At 48.8% G+C, this 22,413-nt stretch overlaps 11 protein-coding genes across 11 annotated transcripts; 5 read left to right on the forward strand and 6 right to left on the reverse strand.

Moving 5' to 3' along the window:
• Positions 1 to 992: 992 nt before the first annotated feature.
• Positions 993 to 2,678, forward strand: N7471_005915 (putative MFS transporter; the record flags this gene model as incomplete). Its single annotated transcript, XM_057278634.1, has 4 exons — positions 993 to 2,024; positions 2,075 to 2,439; positions 2,492 to 2,591; positions 2,655 to 2,678. The coding sequence occupies 4 exons, from the start codon at positions 993 to 995 to the stop codon at positions 2,676 to 2,678; spliced, it is 1,521 nt and encodes a 506-aa protein (XP_057138244.1).
• A 413-nt stretch (positions 2,679 to 3,091) lies between these two features.
• On the reverse strand, positions 3,092 to 4,296 carry N7471_005916 (uncharacterized protein; the record flags this gene model as incomplete). Its single annotated transcript, XM_057278635.1, has 7 exons — positions 3,092 to 3,189; positions 3,245 to 3,262; positions 3,318 to 3,391; positions 3,460 to 3,839; positions 3,893 to 3,969; positions 4,025 to 4,061; positions 4,123 to 4,296. The coding sequence occupies 7 exons, from the start codon at positions 4,294 to 4,296 to the stop codon at positions 3,092 to 3,094; spliced, it is 858 nt and encodes a 285-aa protein (XP_057138245.1).
• A 1,347-nt stretch (positions 4,297 to 5,643) lies between these two features.
• On the reverse strand, positions 5,644 to 7,858 carry N7471_005917 (uncharacterized protein; the record flags this gene model as incomplete). The annotated part of the gene is made up of 3 exons (XM_057278636.1): positions 5,644 to 6,774; positions 6,806 to 7,675; positions 7,733 to 7,858. The coding sequence occupies 3 exons, from the start codon at positions 7,856 to 7,858 to the stop codon at positions 5,644 to 5,646; spliced, it is 2,127 nt and encodes a 708-aa protein (XP_057138246.1).
• Positions 7,859 to 8,130: 272 nt separating this feature from the next.
• On the forward strand, positions 8,131 to 8,577 carry N7471_005918 (ATP synthase subunit e; the record flags this gene model as incomplete). The annotated part of the gene is made up of 3 exons (XM_057278637.1): positions 8,131 to 8,151; positions 8,216 to 8,408; positions 8,510 to 8,577. 3 exons carry the CDS (start codon positions 8,131 to 8,133, stop codon positions 8,575 to 8,577), a joined length of 282 nt encoding a protein of 93 aa, XP_057138247.1.
• A 452-nt stretch (positions 8,578 to 9,029) lies between these two features.
• On the reverse strand, positions 9,030 to 9,828 carry N7471_005919 (CSN8/PSMD8/EIF3K family protein; the record flags this gene model as incomplete). Its single annotated transcript, XM_057278638.1, has 3 exons — positions 9,030 to 9,298; positions 9,369 to 9,550; positions 9,614 to 9,828. The coding sequence occupies 3 exons, from the start codon at positions 9,826 to 9,828 to the stop codon at positions 9,030 to 9,032; spliced, it is 666 nt and encodes a 221-aa protein (XP_057138248.1).
• A 56-nt stretch (positions 9,829 to 9,884) lies between these two features.
• On the forward strand, positions 9,885 to 10,128 carry N7471_005920 (uncharacterized protein; the record flags this gene model as incomplete). Its single annotated transcript, XM_057278639.1, has 2 exons — positions 9,885 to 9,899; positions 9,964 to 10,128. 2 exons carry the CDS (start codon positions 9,885 to 9,887, stop codon positions 10,126 to 10,128), a joined length of 180 nt encoding a protein of 59 aa, XP_057138249.1.
• A 31-nt stretch (positions 10,129 to 10,159) lies between these two features.
• N7471_005921 (dolichyl-diphosphooligosaccharide--protein glycosyltransferase subunit STT3) lies at positions 10,160 to 12,715 on the forward strand (the record flags this gene model as incomplete). The annotated part of the gene is made up of 6 exons (XM_057278640.1): positions 10,160 to 10,289; positions 10,340 to 10,363; positions 10,457 to 10,537; positions 10,620 to 11,213; positions 11,268 to 12,393; positions 12,445 to 12,715. 6 exons carry the CDS (start codon positions 10,160 to 10,162, stop codon positions 12,713 to 12,715), a joined length of 2,226 nt encoding a protein of 741 aa, XP_057138250.1.
• A 500-nt stretch (positions 12,716 to 13,215) lies between these two features.
• N7471_005922 (uncharacterized protein) lies at positions 13,216 to 13,658 on the reverse strand (the record flags this gene model as incomplete). Its single annotated transcript, XM_057278641.1, has 3 exons — positions 13,216 to 13,295; positions 13,460 to 13,584; positions 13,645 to 13,658. 3 exons carry the CDS (start codon positions 13,656 to 13,658, stop codon positions 13,216 to 13,218), a joined length of 219 nt encoding a protein of 72 aa, XP_057138251.1.
• Positions 13,659 to 13,833: 175 nt separating this feature from the next.
• N7471_005923 (RNA-processing protein PTA1) lies at positions 13,834 to 16,864 on the forward strand (the record flags this gene model as incomplete). The annotated part of the gene is made up of 8 exons (XM_057278642.1): positions 13,834 to 14,560; positions 14,645 to 14,810; positions 14,864 to 14,994; positions 15,051 to 15,254; positions 15,306 to 15,654; positions 15,707 to 16,548; positions 16,606 to 16,676; positions 16,737 to 16,864. The coding sequence occupies exons 1-8, from the start codon at positions 14,223 to 14,225 to the stop codon at positions 16,862 to 16,864; spliced, it is 2,229 nt and encodes a 742-aa protein (XP_057138252.1). The 5' UTR covers positions 13,834 to 14,222.
• Positions 16,865 to 17,415: 551 nt separating this feature from the next.
• On the reverse strand, positions 17,416 to 19,219 carry N7471_005924 (cytochrome P450; the record flags this gene model as incomplete). The annotated part of the gene is made up of 3 exons (XM_057278643.1): positions 17,416 to 18,122; positions 18,190 to 19,026; positions 19,087 to 19,219. 3 exons carry the CDS (start codon positions 19,217 to 19,219, stop codon positions 17,416 to 17,418), a joined length of 1,677 nt encoding a protein of 558 aa, XP_057138253.1.
• A 1,132-nt stretch (positions 19,220 to 20,351) lies between these two features.
• Positions 20,352 to 21,808, reverse strand: N7471_005925 (uncharacterized protein; the record flags this gene model as incomplete). The annotated part of the gene is made up of 2 exons (XM_057278644.1): positions 20,352 to 21,673; positions 21,724 to 21,808. 2 exons carry the CDS (start codon positions 21,806 to 21,808, stop codon positions 20,352 to 20,354), a joined length of 1,407 nt encoding a protein of 468 aa, XP_057138254.1.
• Positions 21,809 to 22,413: the final 605 nt, after the last annotated feature.

A 22,413-nucleotide genomic window follows, 5' to 3' on the forward strand; every position in this document is an offset into this window, starting at 1 on the left:
CGAGGTATATATGCGGTCCCTTATAGCTTCCGGGTCGTGCTAGTGGCCCCGGGGCCCGGATTTAGGCCTTTGATTGTGGATTCAGTAACATCCTTCTGCGTTTCCTCTGTGATAGTATTGTGCTCGGTAGCATTGAGAGTTGGCGAAGTCGGATGTTTTCTTCCTTAAGCAACGCATTCTCTGCTGCAATCGAAGCGTCTGAGAGAAACAAGGAAGTCATTTCATTCGTGACGGGCATAATTCAGCGGAAAATGGATTGAAATCCCATGTGAAAGAAGCGTAAACTTGGGGGTTCGATAATTAGTTAACACCCCGATGTATGCAGCTTTTAAGAATTCATAAGAGAAGCGTTCTAGATATATTCTAAGGTTGGTGGGAAAGAGGGGTCTGGGCTCGCGGGACCTAATTTGGAATGTGCCGGGTCACATGCTCTCTGTGTGAATTCTTCGGATTTTTTACGCGTCTACTCTGCACGAGTCTGGGGAATTGATCCGTGGACTGGTTTCTCTTAACCCTATAACCTCCCGCATCATGAAAAACAAGAATACATGTAGTCGGCCCCTTATGCGGCCTTGTGAAGTCTTTTTCAGTAGTCTTTTATGGCAGTATTTTCAGATAGTTAGTCTTTTTAGATGTCCTTTTTGGTGGTCTTCTCAGATTCTTCTCAGATTCTTCTCAGTTATCTTCTCAGTTAGTCTTAGATATCTTTTTTTGATGTCTTCTTAGGTGTATACAAAGGCGGGAAAAAAAGGATACCTTCTGTTTGAGACTTTTCTATGTATAACCTTCTAAATTATCACGAAATCTCTGTATTGATAATCCGAGGTCCGACTTGCGCGCTAGGAGACGCACTACTCGGCCGGCTTCTATCACGTTCTTATCCTGGAGTGCCTGGGGAAAAAAAAGCAAAAGAGAGATTGCATAATCAAGTCAACCTGTGACACATCTGATTACAGAGATCGGGAATTGACCTGATCGTTCAGACAGCCAAGATGCTCGACTCAGAGAAGGGCCAGTTCTCGTTCACTGGACCGCATACCCCGGAGCCAGTGGCAGAAGAGACCAATGCACAGTCCGACAGTGTGATGTTCGATCGGGCTCCTCTTGATGGTGGTCAAAGCAATCTCAACTCAGAGCGCGGGAATGAGTGGGCCGCTCTAGAGAAGCGGGTACGATGGAAAGTCGATCTCCGTCTTTGTAGTATCGGCGGGCTTTTATGCAGTCTCAATTTGCTAGACTCGGGCATTTTATCCTCGGCCTCGGTGACGACTATGCTCGATGATCTTGATTTAAACCAAGGGAACCGGTACTCCGTCTCCATCTTTATATTCACAATCGCCAGTGTGGTTTTCCAGCTGCCGTGCACAGTGGCAGTTCGCTTTGTCGGTCCACGCCTCTGGTTTTCGACAATCACATTCGCATTTGGGCTGTTGACACTGTGCACTGCTTTCGTTCGCAACTGGCAGCAGATGATTATCCTGCGTGTGCTGCTCGGTATTTCCATGTCCGGTATTTATCCCGGTCTGACCTACCTGGTTAGCGCCTGGTACCCGCGACAAGAACAGCAGCTCCGATTTGCATTCTTGCAGTCCGGGGAAGTTGTGATTCTGGCGACTGGCAATATCGTCAATTTCGGTCTCAATCATTTGAACGGCGTGGCCGGGTTAGCGGGTTGGCGCTGGATGTATGTTGTCCAGGGTCTCATTACTTGTCTCCTGGGTATTGTTACCTACTGGTGGATGGTCGACTTCCCCGAGAACGCCCAGCGCAGCTTTTGCTTTCTTTCCGATCAGGAAGCGCGTCTCGCAACGCGCCGAATTCAGGATGATCGAGCTGATGTTATCCCCGAACCGTTTTCCTGGGGCACGCTTCTTGCTAATTTCAAGGATCCAAAAATCTACGGCTTTGCGGTCATGTTCTTCTTGCTCAATCTCATCTCGACTGCCTTGTCGTATTTTCTACCCATCATCTTACAATCCGGTATGGGTTTCAGCTCAAATAAATCCATTCTGCTCTCCACACCGGTAAGCTGATCCAGAGTATAAAATGCCGCATTTTCTGACTCCTTAACTAGCCCTACTATTATGCCGTAATACCGGTTATTCTCACATCATTGATAGGAGATTTCTACCGTGTTCGTGGGCCGCTGATCGTCTTCAATGCCCTTGTCCTTATAGCTGGGTTCCTGATGTTCGGTCTTCCCGCATCTACTCTGGTGACAGTGCGTTACATCGGGACCTTCTTGGCGACCGGTGCTTATATCTCGAACTGGGCTGCCCTCAATGCTTTCCAGGCCAACAATATTGTGGGCCAGTGGAAACGAGTGGCCACTGCGGCGGCGGTCACTGCATGCAACGGACTGGGAGGTGTGGCAGGCAGCTTTATTGTCCGCCAGCAAGAAGCTCCGCAATATCAGACCGCAGTTTGGGTGTCAATTGGGTAGGGTTAAGATATTATTGAACATTGGGCTGCTTGCTGACAACATTGCCAGTTCCCACATTCTTCTCATTGCGATCGTGGGCGTATTCACAGTTTATTTTTACATTGCCAATCGGCAGCAAGGGCGGGGATTAAAGGTCGTTGAGGGTGTGGTGAGTGCTTTTAATCAATGGCCGGTTGATTGTATGATCTTGCTAACGAATGAAATCAAAAAGTCTGGCTTCAGATACACTTATTGACCAAATGAAATTACGAAAACCCGGCAAGTCGTGTTCACTGAATACAAATACCGCTTGTAAAGTCTTCAAATGTTGTGATATGTAGATATATTTTCGTTTATGACAAGCCAAACTACGTTTTTCGGGGCTTCGTCGATTTTCATCTAAAAATTAATTGGTATCACATTCCATTCGTGGCTCTTTCATTATATATTAATAGATCCATATAAAGTACTTTTATTTATGACTCGCCCCAACACTTTCATGAGAGCCTCTGACCTCCTCGTCCACAAAGATCGACCATCTCTGATCCTCCAAATCCGCCAACGAGGAAGGCAAGGACGGCGAGCTACTCCAACTTTTCTCTCTGAGCGAACTACCCTCTCTAGAACGTGCAATACCTTCCTGGCTTTCACTTTTTGTGGGTGTTTCTCTCAAATACCAGGACCGGTGTTGAGTTTTGCGAGGCGTGGACCGAGAGAAGGGTATGTGAAAACGCCGGGGCATGACTTGAGTGAAAAGGGGCCAAATGCTGATAATGCAAGCAGCGATTATAATCAACCCGCCTTCCAGGCTCGTTATGATACCATATTTGGACGCGAACCCTGGTTTGAGATAAATCAGTCCTTATTTCAATACAAATCTGGGATTGGCTCTTACACGTCGGGTCCTTGCTAGCGAAATCTGATTGGGCGAAGTATATCGCCACTTTCAAGATGCTGGCCACGTTTCCTCTAAGATGTCCCCCATTAGTACTTTGTATATCCCAAGCGCAGATGATGAGAAAGTTTGAATAACTCACAGTCCACCCAACAGAAAAACTCCCGTCAGGGCAAGTTTCTGTTTTCTGGATGCATGCAAATTCCACACAGCCGGAATGGGCATCACAAGGATCAATATACCAGTGATAACATTTAATGGGGCAATAACTCGATAAGCGTCGATTGGACGAATGCATGTTCCACCGGGGATGCTTCGATCCCATGTGTAAGCCAATGGTCGACATTGGAGGAAGCTCTCCAGAAGAACGCTAGCTCCCACTGCAAGAACCAGTGATCCTACTATGTAGACGAGGATCTGGAACTTTCGGGTTTTGAAAATGCGTAGATAGAATAAAAGAAAGGCCATTTTGGCCGGGGTGATGCAGAAGGGGTAATCGAGGACTTGACGGGCAAAAATGAACTGTATGTTGTCATTAGTCCGGTACCTAGGGCTTAAGGGATTGGAGAAAATACCTTTCTCGTGAGAATCACTTTATCAGGCATCTGAGAAACGTAGTTGAAGTGGTACCCAACTACGCCGATTCTGGCCACTGCATGATATGTGAGTTTCGTTGTTTGAGCTGGTTGCTGAGACTGTGTACATACAGACAATAAAGATCACTGATTTTCCCAAACTTGCGGCCTAGACAGCGGGATGTTAGCATGATTGTATTCAAATAGCTATATGCGATTGGGATAAGTACCAGGGCAAGTAGGATCAGATAGTCCTCGACAGCAATATTCATCCGCTGCATAAACCGAGTAAAGAACCTCGCTGCAACGAAGAGAATTTGCACGGCAGCAATGGCGGCAGCGGCTCCCACTAGGGCATCGCCATTATATGGTTGTTGGTCCCCCGGGTCCCAGTTGGCACCCATGATAACGAGGAAAGGGATACTGTAAACCTCACATGTAGTGAGTTCTCCGTGCTATGACAAGTGAGTAGAAAATGGACAACAGGTATATTAAATAGAAGTTTCTAACAATGAAATCCTTAAATCCCCAAAGCATATTGCACCGCCGAGATTCCGGGAAACATATTCACCTACGGAAATATCCATATTAAGGTAAGGGCTTTAGCGGAGGATCAAAGTCAGAATCAAAGACATCCTTTCAAAGGGAGCATAACCACAAATAAAGACTTTGAGGCGCATGGCCGTTGGAAGTCTATTATTTTAAAGTTGATGTCTTCCATGGAACCCAACCAACGACTCCATGGACCTGGAACCTTGAAACAGATCTTGAAAGCGCCCCGGGGCCATCGCTTCTCTTATCGCCCCCAAATAACTTAAACGGGCACCGAAAGTCAGTGGGGTGACATCATGACATGTCCTGTTGCGAGAACATCTAGGGGAAATATTGAAGCTCGACTCTTGGTTCACCAGGACAATGCAGACCATACATACATTTTAGTTGTTTGATACATACATGTATGCATTTGGCTCACTAGAAGCTGGTTTGCCCTCCGGTTTAGGAAACCGGTCGCCATCTGGTCGCATGCTTGGCTTCCACGTAGGTTTCCCTTCTCTTTTGGGTTCCAGACTCGGAGGTTTTTAGAATTATAAATACGCGCGGACCTCGATGGATATTGCCCTTTCTATACACCGACGTCTTAACAAATCTCGGATAGAAGGGGGCGATATGGACAATATTTTGCGCGTATATTGTTTGCTGCCTTACTGGTTTGGTTTGTTGGTTGAGATTTTCGAGACAAGCAATAAGTTGTGATCATATTTGTATAAGAAAGTACAGGGATGGCCAATGATGAGGCACATTATGGCTCTTGCGAGGGTTTGACTAGCTTCAGATGCCAAGTCTGCACACTTAGCTGTTTATTTAGAGCTTCCGGTATCGTCGGAGAGACACCGTTGGCAGTAGAATCTCCCACGGCCCAAGGTGGCGTCTGATTCTGGAGTCTGGCCCTGGAGTCTGGCCGTAGGTCTCTTTCCACGTCTTGCTCATTATTAAGGGATCTTCATGGTATAGTTTCATGATTCTAGTTGGAGATGAAGAGAGAACAAAGATCCAGGAACATGATGACGTTTTTCCATTGCAATGGCGATGAGATACATACACATGCACAAATTATGTGATCGAAGGGAAGGGGGTATATGGCAAGCAAGACGGGAGACCTCGCAGGGAAAAACGTAGACGGGGAAGGTCGGCCCGCAGAAGAAAACTACATCGACAATCATTGAAAGACACAAGCCCTTGCAGTGGTAACCCTAAGCCACCCGATCCTTGTCTTTCTGCTCCAGCTTTCCCACGAGCCGCTTCATTCCCGTCCACTCGTCCGCCGGCACTTCTTCCGGCAGTCCACAGAGACCCTTTCCAACTTCAAAGACTGTAACAACACCATTGAGGCCACCAGTTGCCAGACGGCGTCCTTCACGCTCGTCCCACGCAACCTTGTTAAGGCTTCGGGACATGATGTTGCCATGGGTATTGTCGACAACCTCACGCGCGACTGGCACTTCAGTATCTGAAGCGAGGTCCCAGACTTCGACGTTGCCGGCACCGTCGACGAGAGAGAACACACCAGGTCGGGTTGGGTGCCAGCGAGCATCGTAGACAACATCGTCACGGGTAATGTCGAGAATGGGTGAGACGACTTGGGATTGGGCCATACCAGATGTGGCAGAGGCGGTCGTCGCAGGTGGCCGCACACGCCAGAGCTTCACGCTCCAGTCCAGACTGGAGCTCAGCATAAGATCGCCAAGGTCTACGGGTCCACGACCGGGGTGGAATGCGGTAGACATGATTGGTGCAGTATGTCCCTTGTAGGCTAGGCGGTGGTCTGTGCCAGACTTGGCTCCGGCCCGATCGTACCGGTGGCACGGGTAGATGACTCCCTCTTCAGTACCGACGATGAAGAACGTAGGATCAGTGTGAGGGAATGACATGGTGGTTGGAGCAAGATCCTCGGTCTTAGATGGGGGAGGTGTAGTCAGTTCCACACGATCTTGTGGGTAAGAGAGCATATCCATCGTCCAACCACAGACCACACCGTCCGTGGAGGCGGTCATAATATTGTGTGCATTTTGTGTGCCGACAATTGAGATGCTGTAAACGGGATGGGCGTGTCCGCCGCCTGATAGGGGGGTCTTTTGTACTGGAGAGCCTCCACCGGCGCGTGAGGAACGAGTGTCCCATACGAGCACCTGTCCCGAATAGGAGCCTCCAACAACAAGGTTTGGATGGTAGGGAGAGAATTTTGCGGTAAGGATATCGGATGTTGAGTGGAACACATATTCCGGACGAGTTTGCAAGTGCTGATTCCAGATCTGAACAAGACCATCGGGTTCGTGAGGAGCGGAAGTATTCTTGGTGTATGATGCAAGCAACAGTTCAGGGAACTGATGTCAAAGTTAGCATGAACTGAGGCACATTTATTGGAAGTAGAAAGCTTGCCTTAGGAGAGAAGCTTAGATCACTGATAATGCGATTCTTGCTCCATCGTTCGTCCCAGAAATGGCACACCTCTTGCATTCCTCTCCTTTTCTTGCCAGTCTCCTCATCTTCTTGCAGATGCCCATCAGTTCCACCCAGCTCATAGTCTGCCAGTACATCGTAGTCTTCGTCCAAAGCTCGCTCGATAACCTTGGAAGAGCGCTCCACAAAGTCCAAGAAATCGTTCGACGATGTGACTGCCTTCAGTTCGTCGTCATCGAGTTTGCGTAGAGGATACCGCAGCTTTGCGGACTGTGCAGCTGTGTTCTCATTATTATCGGCCTGATTGGTAGCTTGAAGCTCGTCCTCAATTTCCTTGCGAAGCTTCTGTCGGATTTCCTCGTCTCGCTCCCGGTCTCGTCTACTGAGGCGCTTGCTCGACCGCGTAGTACCGGGTGACTCCTCATCGTCCGAAGCGACAGACTCTTCAGGAGTCTCGGGCTGGAAATCTAGTCCGTCTGTTTGCACGGCCTTGCTATAGGTGACAACTTCCGGTTTGGGTGTGGATTTGTATTCGGGTTCAAGTTCAGGGGGCTGCGGGGCTTCCGTTGCAGAGGAAATCCAAGGTTCATCTGTTGTCTGGACGGCAATGGACTGAGATTGTGGTCGCAATGGAGCTGCATATGTATCTGCATTCTCCCCACTTAATTGGCTTGCGCTCAACACGGAGGTTGGTCGACTTCCTCTCCGCGACTGGCTATCGGCGCCGTGGCTGAGGGAGGCCGACGCTGGGCGGTCGACCAAGCGAGAGATCAAGTCATCGAGGTCGTGTCTATTATCTGTGCGGCTTGGTATTGGTGAGATAATCTAGCAAGGCTGTTAGACCCAGATGAGCTCCGTAATTCATTCACATGCTGTGTTTACCTCTGAAGCATCCCCAACACTGGTTCGGGAGGTGAATTCCTTCTGGCGCAGCTCGCGCTGCTTTTTGAGCTCGGCAAGCTTGGCCCGCTTCGCGAGGATCTCATCTTTGCGCTGCTGCATCGACATCTTGTACAATCATAAAAGGTTAGACCAGATGCGTCCGCGTCTAAGTGTAGTACCTCCACTTGCGGGTTTATTTACGGGCATGACTAAGCTCCGCCTTCGGGAACTCTGGAGCGGTCCGGAAAAACTCGCGCGCGCAGAACATGAACTGAACCTCGCCATTTGACTAACCTGGAGATTTATTGCCATTGACGGTTGACACCTGTTGCACGGTCCCTCCTTCTTACACAATTTATTCCCTCATTTAATTCCCGTCTTCCGGAAACCTCGCAGAAATGGCTAGCCAGGGTGTCAATGTGAGTACCGGCTAAGGGTTACCCTCTCCCCCGACGTCTGTTGACCACGTCTCCAAACCTACAGGTCCTCCGTTACTCGGCTCTCGTTGCCGGTCTCGTCTACGGTGTCTACCACCAGTCCTCCCTCAACTCCGTGACCAAGCGCGCCGAGATTGAGCACGAGTATGCTCGCAAGGAGCGCCTGATCGAGCAGGCCAAGGCCGAATACAAGAAGAAGACCCAGCCCCAGCAAGAGACCAAGACACAGACCAGCGGACGTACGTTTAATTCCCTCCGATGATACAACTCAAACAAATGCAACGACATCCCGAGCCGCCGCATATCTCCAAAACCCCAAGTGCTGACCAAAACCCCATAGTTATCACGAATTTCGAGGATCCCAAGTTCGACCTGGAGGCCTTCTTGAAGGCTAAGGCTGGAGAGTAAAGGGGATGGATGGTATAGAGGAGGAATGCTATGCAATGATCTCTTTGCGGGAATCGCACTTCCCCCAGGGTATTAGACGTGTTTTGCTCAACTCTGCTCCATTTTATTGTACGATTGTTTGGGTTTAATCTGCCCCCGAGCTGTGGCATTGCGAGCGCAAGGTGGAATGATTTTTGTTTCTCATTTTTAGACGTTTTATCTGGGTCCTGTACATACCCTGGGCTGTTGTGCGCCTGTACACTACAGTTGGACCACAAGCAAGAGCAAAAGATCGTGTTATGCATTCCGGCGTCCAATGATCCTAGTCCGTACCAGACCAATCTCAGGTTTGGCATTTCTCGGTCCTCGCATCTCCACACCCCAGACAGAGGATGTAGCCGCGTACAGCGTAGTCCTCGGACAGAGGATCAGATCTATTAGATAACTTGTATTCCTTGCGTTTCCAAGCAAGTTTAAAATGCACGCGTTCCCAGCATTGCCATTGCTTTGCGAATGCCGTTGGACGACTGAGGCTCCGCGGGCGATACGACGATAGGTTTGGGATGCAGCAGCTTTGATTCCGGATCCCATGTCCATCCACATTTCGTGAAATTCGATATTATGTTTGGATCTTCCTGTATGGCGAGCTGGTCGTCAAGACCAAGGTGGGCTGCTGCTGTGGCTAATCGTATAGCTTCGTACGACCTGCTCACTGCGATCAAAGTCTTGTCTTGGAAGAAACCTAATTGCAGAATAATTGGTCAATTTAAGATCCTGCCGAAAGAAGAAACTCATTGTTACGGGAAACATACTCTCATATCTCCGAACCAGTGGCTGCAAAACGTCTGGCCATGGTAGCCCTCGGAGCACCTGATAGACCTGGCCATGTTGAGTTTGCCATACCGCTCGAAGTAAAGTCAAGCAGTTCTGTAGAGAAGGATCATGTTGCAGTAGGGCTTCAGGAATTCGTTTAGTTAAGGCGCGAGCTTCAGATCTGGGACCCAAGCTTCATTAGCAGTGTGGCAAGCATAAATAGCACTCTCACTAGGCAACTAACACTTGGTCGGTAAGAAGATGGACGAGAAAGAAGCTCGAGTAGAATAGGCTCCATAGTGTAGAGTCACCACCGCCTGTGTTAGGACTGTTATCCCCTGTAGAAATGAGGCATGCTTGAAGCTCATATCGCGATAGGGCCTCGAAGAGCTGTGACGGTGGAGCGTTGGAGGCCACCAACTGTGAGAGTTGCTCCATGGTCAGCGGAGGCAGCTCCATGTGGATATGTGTGGTGTAGATAAATTGTAAATTGCTCGTTTGCTGTAGAAATACTGATGTACCCAACAATGGTAAGTATATTGAGTCAAAAGTTAGTCAAAAGAGCTCTAAGCAAAGATTATTGATGAGTCGTAGTATTGCGGGGAGCAATCGGAGGTGGCGCCTGTGGCCGGTGCCAAGACCTTCAGAAGTGACCACCTTGCGCAGCTCTTGCTCTTCCCATCTCTCTCCACGGCCCTCACCACCTGGCATCTCAGCCCAATTCATTCCTTGATTTCATGTTTCTATTTTGAGTTCTGACTCTGGACTTTGCTCCGTTTTCAAGGCCATCATGGCCCCGTCTTCGCTTGATGTTGTGTTGAAAGGCAGCTCCGGCCGGAACACGCGCGGTCTATTGCGGGTTATCATTCTCTGTACCATTGCCGCCGCCGCGGTGTCCAGCCGCTTGTTCAGTGTTATTAGTATGTCTCAATTGAGGTTCCTTATGATCAGTATGCTAACTATCTTCTAGGATTTGAAAGTATCATCCATGAATGTATGATTTCCCTGCGCTGTTGCACTAGATGCAGTGGTCACCTCCGCAGCCCCCCGAACATACAAATGAGATATTGATACCGTCTTACTCTAGTCGATCCGTGGTTTAACTTCCGTGCGACAAAATACTTGATCGAAAATGGCTTTTATAGCTTCTGGGATTGGTTTGATGACCGTAAGGCCCCTTCCCCATGATTGCATGTCCTCCGCATGATAATAAAAACGGCATTGTGCTGATGGAAATGCTCGTGCTATAGGAACGTGGCACCCTCTTGGTCGTGTTACCGGTGGTACATTGTACCCTGGACTGATGGTGACCAGCGGCGTGATCTACCACATCCTTCGTCTCCTTACTATCCCCGTCGACATTCGAAACATCTGTGTCATGCTCGCCCCCGGATTCTCTGGACTAACAGCCCTGGCGATGTATCTCCTGACCTCTGAGATGTCCGACTCTCCCTCCGCAGGTCTCCTGGCTGCTGCTTTCATGGGAATTACACCTGGTTACATCTCGCGGTCTGTGGCAGGTAGCTACGATAATGAAGCCATTGCCATTTTCTTGTTGGTATTCACATTCTACCTCTGGATCAAGGCTGTGAAGAACGGCTCGATCATGTGGGGAGCCTTGACTGCATTGTTCTATGGATACATGGTTTCTGCTTGGGGTGGATACGTCTTCATCACCAACCTGATCCCTCTCCATGTCTTTGTTCTTCTGTGCATGGGCCGATACAGCACCCGTGTCTATATCAGCTACACCACCTGGTATGCCCTAGGAACATTGGGAAGCATGCAGATCCCCTTCGTCGGGTTCCTTCCTATTCGCAACAGTGACCACATGTCTGCACTTGGTAAGACTTTTGGATTCTGAGTCATACCATTGTCTCATTCTAACTATTTGATAGGTGTCTTTGGTTTGATCCAATTGGTCGCATTTGCCGAGTTCATCCGAGGCTACCTACCCGGCAAGCAATTCCAGAAGCTGCTCACTTCTATGGTCTTGCTTACGTTTGGCCTTGGATTTGGTGGTCTTGTCCTGCTGTCTGCCTCCGGGGTCATTGCTCCTTGGAGTGGTCGGTTCTACTCTCTGTGGGATACCGGATACGCCAAGATTCATATCCCAATTATTGCCTCCGTCTCCGAGCATCAGCCCACCGCCTGGCCTGCCTTCTTCTTTGACCTGAACTTCCTTATCTGGCTGTTCCCGGCCGGAGTATTCATGTGCTTCCAGAAACTCAAGGATGAACATGTCTTTGTGGTCATCTACTCGGTCCTTGCCAGTTACTTTGCTGGCGTTATGGTCCGTTTGATGCTAACCTTGACCCCCATTGTGTGTGTTGCGGCTGCTCTGGCCTTGTCATGCATCCTCGATAACTTCCTGGTTGCGTCGACCCCGAGCACTGAAACCAAGGCTAAGACAACTACGGAAGATAAATCACTCCGGTCAACCCGAAACCCCGTGGTCGGTATTTACTCCTGGTTTTCCAAGTCTGTCGTGGTAGCCTCAGTCACTCTTTACCTGCTTCTGTTTGTTGCACACTGTACCTGGGTTACTTCCAACGCATACTCCTCCCCCTCTGTGGTTCTGGCTAGCAAGCTCCCTGATGGAAGCCAGTTTATCATCGATGACTACCGTGAGGCCTACTATTGGCTCCGCCAGAACACCCCGGACAATGCCAAGATTATGTCCTGGTGGGATTATGGATACCAAATTGGTGGTATGGCTGACCGCCCCACTCTGGTCGACAACAACACCTGGAACAACACCCATATTGCCACTGTTGGCAAGGCAATGAGCTCCCGCGAGGAAGTCAGCTACCCCATTCTGCGACAGCACGATGTCGACTATGTCCTAGTCGTGTTTGGTGGACTACTCGGCTACTCAGGTGACGATTTGAACAAGTTCCTCTGGATGGTCCGTATTGCCGAGGGTATCTGGCCAGACGAGGTGAAGGAGCGCGACTTCTTCACCGCTCGCGGCGAGTACCGTGTCGACGAAGAGGCCACTCCTGCCATGAAGAACAGCTTAATGTAAGAACCCCACATTTTGAGTATCCAAATCACTGCTAACGCCATCAATAGGTACAAGATGTCTTATCACAACTACCAGTCGCTCTTCCCGGCTGGTCAGGCCATGGACCGTGTCCGTGGCACAAAACTTCCCAAGGAAAGCCCCCAGCTCAACACACTGGAAGAGGCTTTCACCAGCGAGAACTGGATTGTTCGTCTCTACAAGGTCAAGGACTTGGATAACCTCGGCCGTGATCATAGCAACGCAGTTGCCTTTGACAAGGGCCTCAAGCGCAAGCGTGCCACGAAGCACAAGGGTCCTCGTGTTCTGCGAACCGAGTAGAGATTTGTTTTCTAGATTCATTTTGCATTTTCTTGTCTTGTTGGCTGTTATGATTCGCTCTGGCATAGCAGGCCATTTGTATTGTGCTTTAAAACCATGCCGAATATACTCTAGGTCTAGTTACCATTACCTAGAAATATATCACTGCCTTGCTTCTTGGAAGGCTATTATATGACTCTGCCTGCCACCTTCGCCTACGTAATATTAGCGATTCGATGTTGGAGTACCGAGGAGATGGCGGGGTCTCTTCTTGAAGTCAGTTTGGTAGGGCACGTAGACAGCACATCAGCACGCTACGAAGAATGATATATATATCCGTAGCCCAAATTCATTGTACAGCCTATATTCCAAGCCAATTCCTTTTGTGCATGGCAGCACAAATGCTGATATTATCGCTAATCCTACATATCTGAAAAACAAGGTCTCCCTGAAGACTCCGAAACCCCAATTGCAGCGTCAACCCATCACCAAGTACCGGTCCGGTGGGTGTTGAGTGTGCTTCATTTCTTGTCCGCGGGGGCATCGGGGACCTTGACGTCGGCAAATTCTTCTTGGCCGACAGCCTTGAGGGTGTAGGTATCTGGAAATTCAAGTCATATCAGCATGAGGTCCTGTCTCTTGTGGATATTGAGCCCGCATGGAGCCTTCTCAGCGGGCCAAGTCCTGGTGGCATGATCGTCTGCGGTTCGGAGATAGGAACAGGGTTGAAGCGGAACATTGGTATGCGTCGCAGGGTTTACTCACAGACTGCAATTGTAAATGCGAACAGTCCGAAACCTGTGATGGTATTCTTGAATAGATATGGGCGGCGGGCGCGGAGGAGGGCGGCACCGGCGCGGTAGTCCTTGCCGTAGTAGGTGGAGTTGAAGCTGTCACAGAGGCATGTTAGCAAGATGAGACCCCCCCAAATCCATAGAGACGATACATACATTCCAGTAGCCATGGTGAGAGTGTTTGTTGTCAGAGACGTGAGAGGCAAGAAAGTTGAGGCCATACAGGCAGACCCGGAGGAAAAGTCTTGGCGTTGGAGGCCCAGACAACGTGATGCGGGTTTAGATGTTTCTATTGAGATTAGATTGAGAATTTTTATTGTAATTGAGACACTGGGTGAATTCAATTTCGAATCGTTGAAGCACAGAAAGACTTCTAGCTTAGTTAATTGAGTGTACGTAGAGAGATACGCAGCTCACATACATCGGAGTCTTTGTCGGCCGCCCTTTCAGGCTTCGCAGCTTTTGTCGCATCCTCGACCGGCCGTCAATCTCACTTCGCAATCGCCCTTCCTTCACCACCCATCGCATAACCACTTATCCTCTCCACCCTTGGTGTTGATTTGCCGCTATTTCCTCGTTCTGCGATCGTAACCCCAAGCTTATGCGCGTTGCTTTTGCAACTGCATCCGTGTCCCCGTCCATCCGCCCACGTCCTCCCTTCCCGCAACACCTACTCTCCCAATTCCAATCCGACACGACCGTCGCGTACCGGATACCTTCCCATTAGAGCTACAATGGCTCAGCCGATGGACAATGTCGTCGACCAGGTCGCCCAGCTCAACGCTGCCCGCAGCCTCGTCCTCGGTGATGCCGCCTTTTACCCGCAGATCGTCAACGGCATCCTTCCTATTGTCGGAGCTAGTACAAGGCTAGAATTGCGACGATGGGGTGCAAACTTCCTGGCAGAAACCTTTGCTAGCCCAATGTTAGCTGTTGCGCAGAAGGAGCAACTGGCACCGAATGTCCTACAAACAATCCATGAGATTCTAGAGTTGCCGGAGACAGATACGGCAGTCCTACAGAGCTTAGTACAGACTTCAGCTAGCTTGTATCCCCTCGTCTTCAGACATGTGTAGGTTATTCTCAAGCTTTTGTGGCTGCGACACAGGAGCGTGCTCCAAATTCAAACTCGGCGCAGGGCTAACAATACCGACAGAGTGAACCACCCAGAAGATGGCAAGTCATGGGAGACGATGAGTGCAATTAAGCAGGATATACTTAGGAGAATGGACTCGTTCCCATGCCCGGTTAAGCTTTGCTGTGCCAAGTTTATCCAGCGCGTGGTCCAAGTTCAGACGCCTGGATTGATCTCGGACCCCAGGGTATGTTTTCCGAGTTATAGAGGATTCGGCATATTGGTACTAACTTCGATCAGCGACCTGAGCAGAATGAGACGTCTCTAGCTGTTGTTCCCCGAAACCATGCTGTTCTGTCAATACCAAACCTGGAAGCGGAATCCTCAGGTCTCCTCGATCGACTTCTCGGTGTTTTCCAAGAAGAGACCAGGTATGAGGATCAAACAACTTATTTTACGAGTTCATGGTGACGCTAACACAAGCCAGTGATGCTCTTCTTGTGAACGCGACCTTGAACTGCCTCGCACCTCTCATCCGGACGCGCCAGTCCGTAGCAAACAAGATCATCAATGCAGTTTTGGAATTTTATCCCGCGAAACATGTCCGCCCGCCGTTTACTCCGACAATTCGTGTCAGCGTCAAGTCCATGGAGCGCACAGCTCGAGCTCTGCTTATCAATATCTTGAAAAAGTATGTTGTCAACTTGGTTGTGAAAAGTGTGGTTTGACCTAACTTTCATAGGAACCCCAATCACCCCCTGGCGGGTCGGATGCAAATGTACATTGAACGTCTAATGCAATCACGACTTGAGGCCACTGATGACGCTTCGCGGAAACGTGGGTTGCCAAATGAACCTACTGATGGGCTTGACAACGCTAAGCGGGCACGTCTCAATGCTTTGCCTCCTACAATGCTTAAGATTCCTCCAATGACACCGGGGCCTGCAAGCTTTGATCGACTCTTCACCCTGACCGAGGACATTGGACTGTCCTCCTTCGACGTAAAACAGCTGCCCATTGACCTACTCCTCAAAATTGTTGTACCTCTCTTGTCGCAGGTACATGATTCTACACTTTCACAAGCTGTCGATGTAAGTACTGCCATGATATTGAAGATTTATCCTTTTGCTGACATGGCTCTAGGCTGTCCGTACTCGATATCAGACAATCACCAAAGATCAAAACTTGCAACGGCAGCAGCAACAGAGAGCAGCTGCCCAAGATGAGGATGATGACTATGAGCCCGAATACCAGCCCATGGACGTAGCATCCGTTGTTTCAGAAGAGGCCAGTGCCGTTGCGGCGGAAGTAGCAGATCTACAACCAGAACTAGTCTCTTTGGGTCCCTTTGTTCTGCCACAGCCACCTCCATTGAGCGAAGAAGAGGCCGGAGAAATCGGACGGAGTGCTGTTGCACGTGTGTTCGGCATGTTGAGCGCCGCCGAAACATCGCCTGCGGCTGCCAAGGGTCAAAGCCAACAAAAGCTCGGGTTCGCCAGGTTAGCAGGCAGTACATTTGACCGGGACGCATGGTCTGTTCTTCTTGCTCGTTTGGCTACACGGGCTCCTGCCGGTCTCGAAAATGACCAGCAAACCAAGGGAGACGCCGTACGCAGGCAAACAACTATTGCTGACTCGATCCGTGAGACGCTCTATCGGTTCATCTTGGAAGATTTCCGAGGACGACTCAACATTGCCATTATCTGGCTCAATGAAGAGTGGTATAATGACCGGATCCAAATGAAGAGTGCTGCCAACCAGCGTGATGACACCGAGGAAGACTCTGAACCGACTGTGGCTCTTAATTACGATACCTGGGCCACCCGACTTTTGGATGGCTTCCTCGCTTATTTGGACTCTCGAGACATCAAGGTGCTGGTCCGCTTTCTCAGTGAGGTCCCTGAGATCACGATTGCCATCACTCAGCGGGTGGCCAGCTTGGCCAAAGATCCGGAACGTGTTAACCTTTGTGTTCAATCATTGATGTATGTCATCGTCCATTCTTTCCACTATCAAGAACCCCCTTGCTGACTTTCTTTTAGGTACCTGATCATGTTCCGACCTCCAGCGCGAGAGATGTGCTTGAATACAGTAGAGGATGTCTACCAGACTTGTAAGTATACTCTCCCCTTGATATCCACTAGGAGTATATATATCTAACATGTGCGAACAGACGAGGAATCCAGACCTGCTGCGGGCAAAGTCCTCACCAAGTGGCGCCCGCAAAGTACAGTGCTGGAGACAGCTACAAATGACGCACTGGAATCATCCGAGGCAAAGCCCATTACTTCGGAGCCATAATCTTGTTATTTGTACTATTCGACGAAAGGCAGATGATGTCATGAGATGAGATCCTTCAATTTTCCACAATTTTGAATGCGGGGGATTGTCAGCTTCGTTCTTCAGGCATTTTTTTTTTATTGCACATGTCTTCGGTCTTGGTGCCTTTCAGTCCCCGTTTCATTATACTTCTCTTGTAGTGTACCTAGGTATTCATCTTTGAAGATGTGACATTTACGGTGCCTTCATCTCGCTCGCTTTGTCTTTTGAGATGTATATCCGTTTCTAGCCTCGATGCTTTTTCATCAAGATATTGAGTTTTATTTAGTGGTAGGTACTGTACATATCCATCGCTTGGGTTTGATATTGCAAAGACCATCTGCCACGCATATAGTTAGTATTACTTTCTACACACATGCAATGTTCGATGGAAGCGCTCTTTTACAACTCAGGAAAAGGCTTTAGATGGGAAGTTCTTTTTTATAAACTGAATAATATACAAATCTCTATTCTCAAAGCAATTGCCACTAAGCCTGTTACTTGAAACATCTATCATCCATGCTGGAATCCTCTTAAGCACTCTCCGTTGCCGCGGCCTCCGACTTAGCGGGCCACTTCACCCGCCTCTCTGCGCGAACGTAGAGGTTGTTAGGACGAATCAACTGGAACATTGGATCATACTGGATGGGGTCATTGCCCTCCCGGATGAACTTATACCGGTAGATGAGCTTGGGCATGAAGACCTTGATTTCCTGCAAGGCAAAGTTGAAGCCAATGCACATGCGGGGGCCCATAGCGAATGGGATGTACGCAGCCTTGTGTCTGTTCTTGACTTCATCGGTGTCCCATCGGTCAGGGTTGAAGTGGGCAGGATTATCCCACAGATCGGGGTTGTTGTGGATGTGGTGCAGCGCCGGGAGGATAACCGAGTCCTTAGGGATCTTGTAACCTCCCGGAAGCACGAGGTCAATCTTGGCAGTGCGTCCCGGTTGGAAACTGGGGTTGTGGCGACGCTGGGTCTCCTTGATGTATTTATCGAGGAAGTCGAGTTCGTCGGTGACATCTGCCGTGATAACGGTGTTCTCGTCGATTCCGTGGTCGATAAGTTCTTGAAGTAGTCTTTCTTGCATACCGGGGTAGGTGACAAGACCGTAGATGAGCCAGGACAGAAGGGAACTGGTGGTTGTGAAGCCGGCTCCGGTTGCGACGACGAGAGCCCAGATCAAGCTTGATTGGGGCAGCTTCTCGCCCTTGCTGTCGGTGGCGCGGATGGCATAGTCTGAAATGTTTATTAGCATCTATGGATATATAAAAAGCGGATTAGAAGATATATCGTGGCCACTTACCGATCATGTTAGACGCCTTCAGCGCTGCATCTTGCAGTGGCAGATCTTCAACACCACCACTTTCGGCTTGCTTAATTGTTTCACCGACAATCTCCTCAACTCTGATCTTCATGTCCTTAAGACGCTTGGGATCACCGAATGGCATTTTACCATACCAATCTCCCTTAGAAGAGACTTTTTTATTGAGAGAAAGAACACCAGCAATCAAATGTACCATCTCGTGCATCTCTGCGTCCCGATTCGAAAAGTGTTGGAAGTCTAAGCCAAGCGTGAGCTTGCCAACAGCTTGAGAACCGAGCTTCAGCATGTACTGGTAAACGTTCCAGGCTTCACCCTGCTCATCAAAGTCGTCAAAGACCTTGAAGGCATCCTCCACTGTCTTCTGCATTGTCGGCGCATAGTGACGGACAGCCTTGGGGCCGAGAGCGGGGGGCAAAAACTTGTGGGCAACCTTCCACTCAGGAGTATCGGTATCTCCTAGGAAAACACCAGCCTCGGGCTGCTTCAGAGGGTAGAGGGGGTGGGACTCGTTGATCTTTTTTGTGAAAAAGTCAGATTCGGCAAAGACGATCGCGGAGATAGCGGGGTCATTGGTTTGGTAGATCGTGCGGCCAAGATTGACTGTCTTGATGACCGGTCCGTATTGTTCAAAGAGACGCTGGTGGTTGCCAAGGTGGTCTGGGTAGACTTCAAAGAAATTTCCGACATAGGGGAGACCCTTCGGGCCAGGAGGATCACGGACGGCGTTGCCATCGATGGTGATAGCGATGGGAGTCTCGGCGGAAGTAACTTCGGTGATCTCGTTCAGGTGGAGGTCTTGAGCTTGGAAGTCGATACCTATCAAACACGTCAGTCATGAATACATAGAATTATGAAGAAAAAAAACTTCAAACTTACCACTTGACTCAACGATAGCGAAGTGAGCTGCAATCAGGTCCTTGAGTGCACCCAAATCACTTTTGGGATCAACATCGATGTTTCTGGCGGAGGAGACTGGCTCTCCAAGGAGGTAAAATTGCTTTGCAGGCATTGTGATTGACTGTTTGTAATCTTTGTGATCCTGTCAGTTCAACCCAGGAATCCAAACTTATATATCGACTGCGCAATGTTCATCAAGATGAGATCCCGGCCGTTACATAGTTCAGGATTCTGGTTCCTCGGGTTGTGGGTCCACGTTGACATTTCCGATTGGCCCTATCCTACCTCGGAGGTCTCCACATCACCTCGGAGAGGCAATGTTTCCTCGGTGATCTTCAAAACAGTAGGATTTCCAATAGACAAGACCTTGTCTATTTACGTAGATACCTACATAGGCGAATCTCCACTGTGGGTCTAAGTAGAATATCCGGATTTAGTATGATTTGAAAACACCTCATAATAGCGTATTTACTATTTCTCTATACTTTTGAACAGATGCGGTGACGAAAAAACTTTCCTATTCTAGCAGATATCCCTCGGGAGGTCTAGAGATCAAGGCTAGTCGGCCCGGATTTAGTAAGATTTGAAAACATCACATCATAATGGCGTATTTACTGTTTCCCTACACTTCTGAAATATAGTTGCAGAAGGTATAGGATCCCACAGAACATTCGATAGGGAATGAGGTGCCGAAACTAGTTTCTTCCCTACTCCAAGTTTTTGCTTGGAAAAAGATACTCCTCGGGAGGACTAGAAGTCTATAAAGGTCTAGAATGAAAAAACAAGAGTAGTCGACCCACACCACGCGGCCTCTATCCTTAACGACGTTAATAATCTGATTTACCTGGCTCGAGACGAGATAACACTGGATGCCCTTTTTGGATGTGATAGATCTTTTTTAGATGTATTTTTTCCAAGGCATTTTCTTTTCTTAGCGTTGGATAATGAATAATAGTACGGAGTAGACATGTCGGGAATATTATTCTACAATAGGAGCCGATAAAAAGCATAAACCGTACAGAGAATTTTTCTATGTAAAACAAGGGACAAGGGACAAGGAACAAGGAATATGAAGCACGGATATAGATGGAAGAAGAATTTAGGAGCCAAGTTAAATATAACTGTTAAGATGAAACATTTCTCAAATATATCAAAATAGAAACACATTGAATTGACAAACAGCTCTAATATACAGCAAAATCTATAAACACGGAACAAGCAGACAGTATACAATCAGAAACAATCTAGAAGCAGAAGATCTGGTCGGTCATCTTTCCGACAGAGCCAGGGGCTTGGAAGCCCGCAGCCACCAAGCCCTTCTTCGAGGCATTCACCATACCCGGTGGTCCACAAAGCATGATTTTCGTATCAGATGATGGGCCAGGCAATCTTGCAGCCATGACGTCTGGTGTAACGTATCCCTTGCCGTAAGCCCAATCATCAGAAGGATGGTCAAGCATGTACCAGAGCTTAAAGTTCTTAGGGTATCCTCTCGCAAAGGCCTCCAATTCATGACGCAGAAGAATATCCTCTTCGCTTCGGTTGGCGTAGATCAGGCTGATTTCAGTGGTATCCCGATCATCCTCGCAAATCGCCCGGATAAGTTGGTACATCGGGGTAATTCCGGTTCCACCGGCGATCATACCGATTTTCTTGCAAAGGCCACTGTGGTACTTCATGGCACCCTTGGGGCCTCGGAATTCCACTTTGTCACCAACTTCCAAATGCTCGAGGTATTGTCCGGTGAGAATGCCATCTGGGTAGCATTTGATGACTAGCTCCAGTTTTCCGAGATCCAGGTTGTTGGATGTGGGGGTGTATGATCTCGAGACAGAGGCACCGTTGATCATGGCTTTGATAGCAACATGCTGGCCGATCGGGAGTCCAATCACGCCCTTGGGGTTGGGCAGCTGGAAGACGAAGCGGTACACATTGGGCGATAATTGAACTTTCTCAACGAGGGGAAGCCTTTTGAAGGTCTTGGGCTCGAGGAAGCCCTTGATAAGATGAGGGTCTTGCTTCTTGATTGCGGAGGCCTTCTTGTACGGAGAGTACTTTGTGAAACCAGACTCGACTTCGGTGAACTTGGAGAGCTTTACTGCGATGGCACTGCCAATGGTGGCGCAAGCCAGAGTGGCAGCAGTGACTCCAGTCAAAAATCCACCCTGCAGAAGGCTTGTGAATGGAATGCGAGCCTCGGTGATTTTTAGGGAGGCTGGGGTGTGCTTTGTGATGAAGTCGGTGAGGGCGCGGTGATTTTTGGAAGAGACGTAAACCAGCGCAGTAGCAGCAAGCGTGGCAGTGATTGTAGTCGCAGCTTTGAGGGCCTTTGATGGCTTCTTAGGGGTCTCTGAAGCAGAGGGTGGCTTGATTACACGAACAACTTTGGGTTGAACAAATTCATGTGCATCCGAGACAGTACCAATTAGGAACGTCTCCAGAATTTCATTCGCATCCTCTGAGTGACCAACATCCTCATATGCAGAGGTTGCATCTGTGCCGGCGACATCTAGCAACACATCCGCACCACCGGGGTGGTCTCGCACATAGTCTGTGACATCATAGACTGGGTATGTTAGAAGCCTGAAGAAGATAGTTTGGGAAGGGAAATATTACCTTTGCCATGAATGATAACAAAAAGATCCTTTTTGGTGTTGTGAGCTGCGACTTCGCTCGCCTGGAATTCTTTCAAAGATGCCATTGTGTATGGAAGATGTGATATGAATGTGTTTTGAGCGTGACACAGAACTGGAGACAATTGCTTTATAGTTTTTAGAAACTAAATGGACTATTTATCTTTATCCTATAGAGATTTTCTGATTACATATGTCGCATTTAAGTGTAAACAGATGTACTTTCCGAGGTACACTACCTCGGCATCTATGCTTCATAGTATCCATAAATAGTTTCCATAGTATCCACAGAACAGTAAATGGACCAAAAGAAGACCTCGGGAGATCGACTAGCGCACATTAAGCATTTACCCCTGCCCCAATGACGCCTCTAATCTATAGACCCACAACTGCCGCGTTGAATTGGCCACTGACGTTTTGATAAAGAATTTCCACATTCTCATTTCCACGGGAGGTCTTTCCGAGGAATGAACCAAGATATATCGTCCTCGGTATCGTGTTTCTTGACGGGGCCAACATTGAACTCCATAGATCTTCCTTCTGGTCTGAGTAGTGGGTAATGGACTGCCGAGGGTTGAACGGAATAGCAATGACAATGGCAATGGAATAATGGGATAATGGGACATAAAAGGAACTCACCCGCCGCTGCGATTGAACCAATACACCACAGACT

This window comes from Penicillium samsonianum, assembly GCF_028829775.1.
Source record: "Penicillium samsonianum strain IBT 33392 chromosome Unknown utg000003l_segment0_segment0, whole genome shotgun sequence".
In the NCBI taxonomy this organism is placed as follows: domain Eukaryota; kingdom Fungi; phylum Ascomycota; class Eurotiomycetes; order Eurotiales; family Aspergillaceae; genus Penicillium; species Penicillium samsonianum.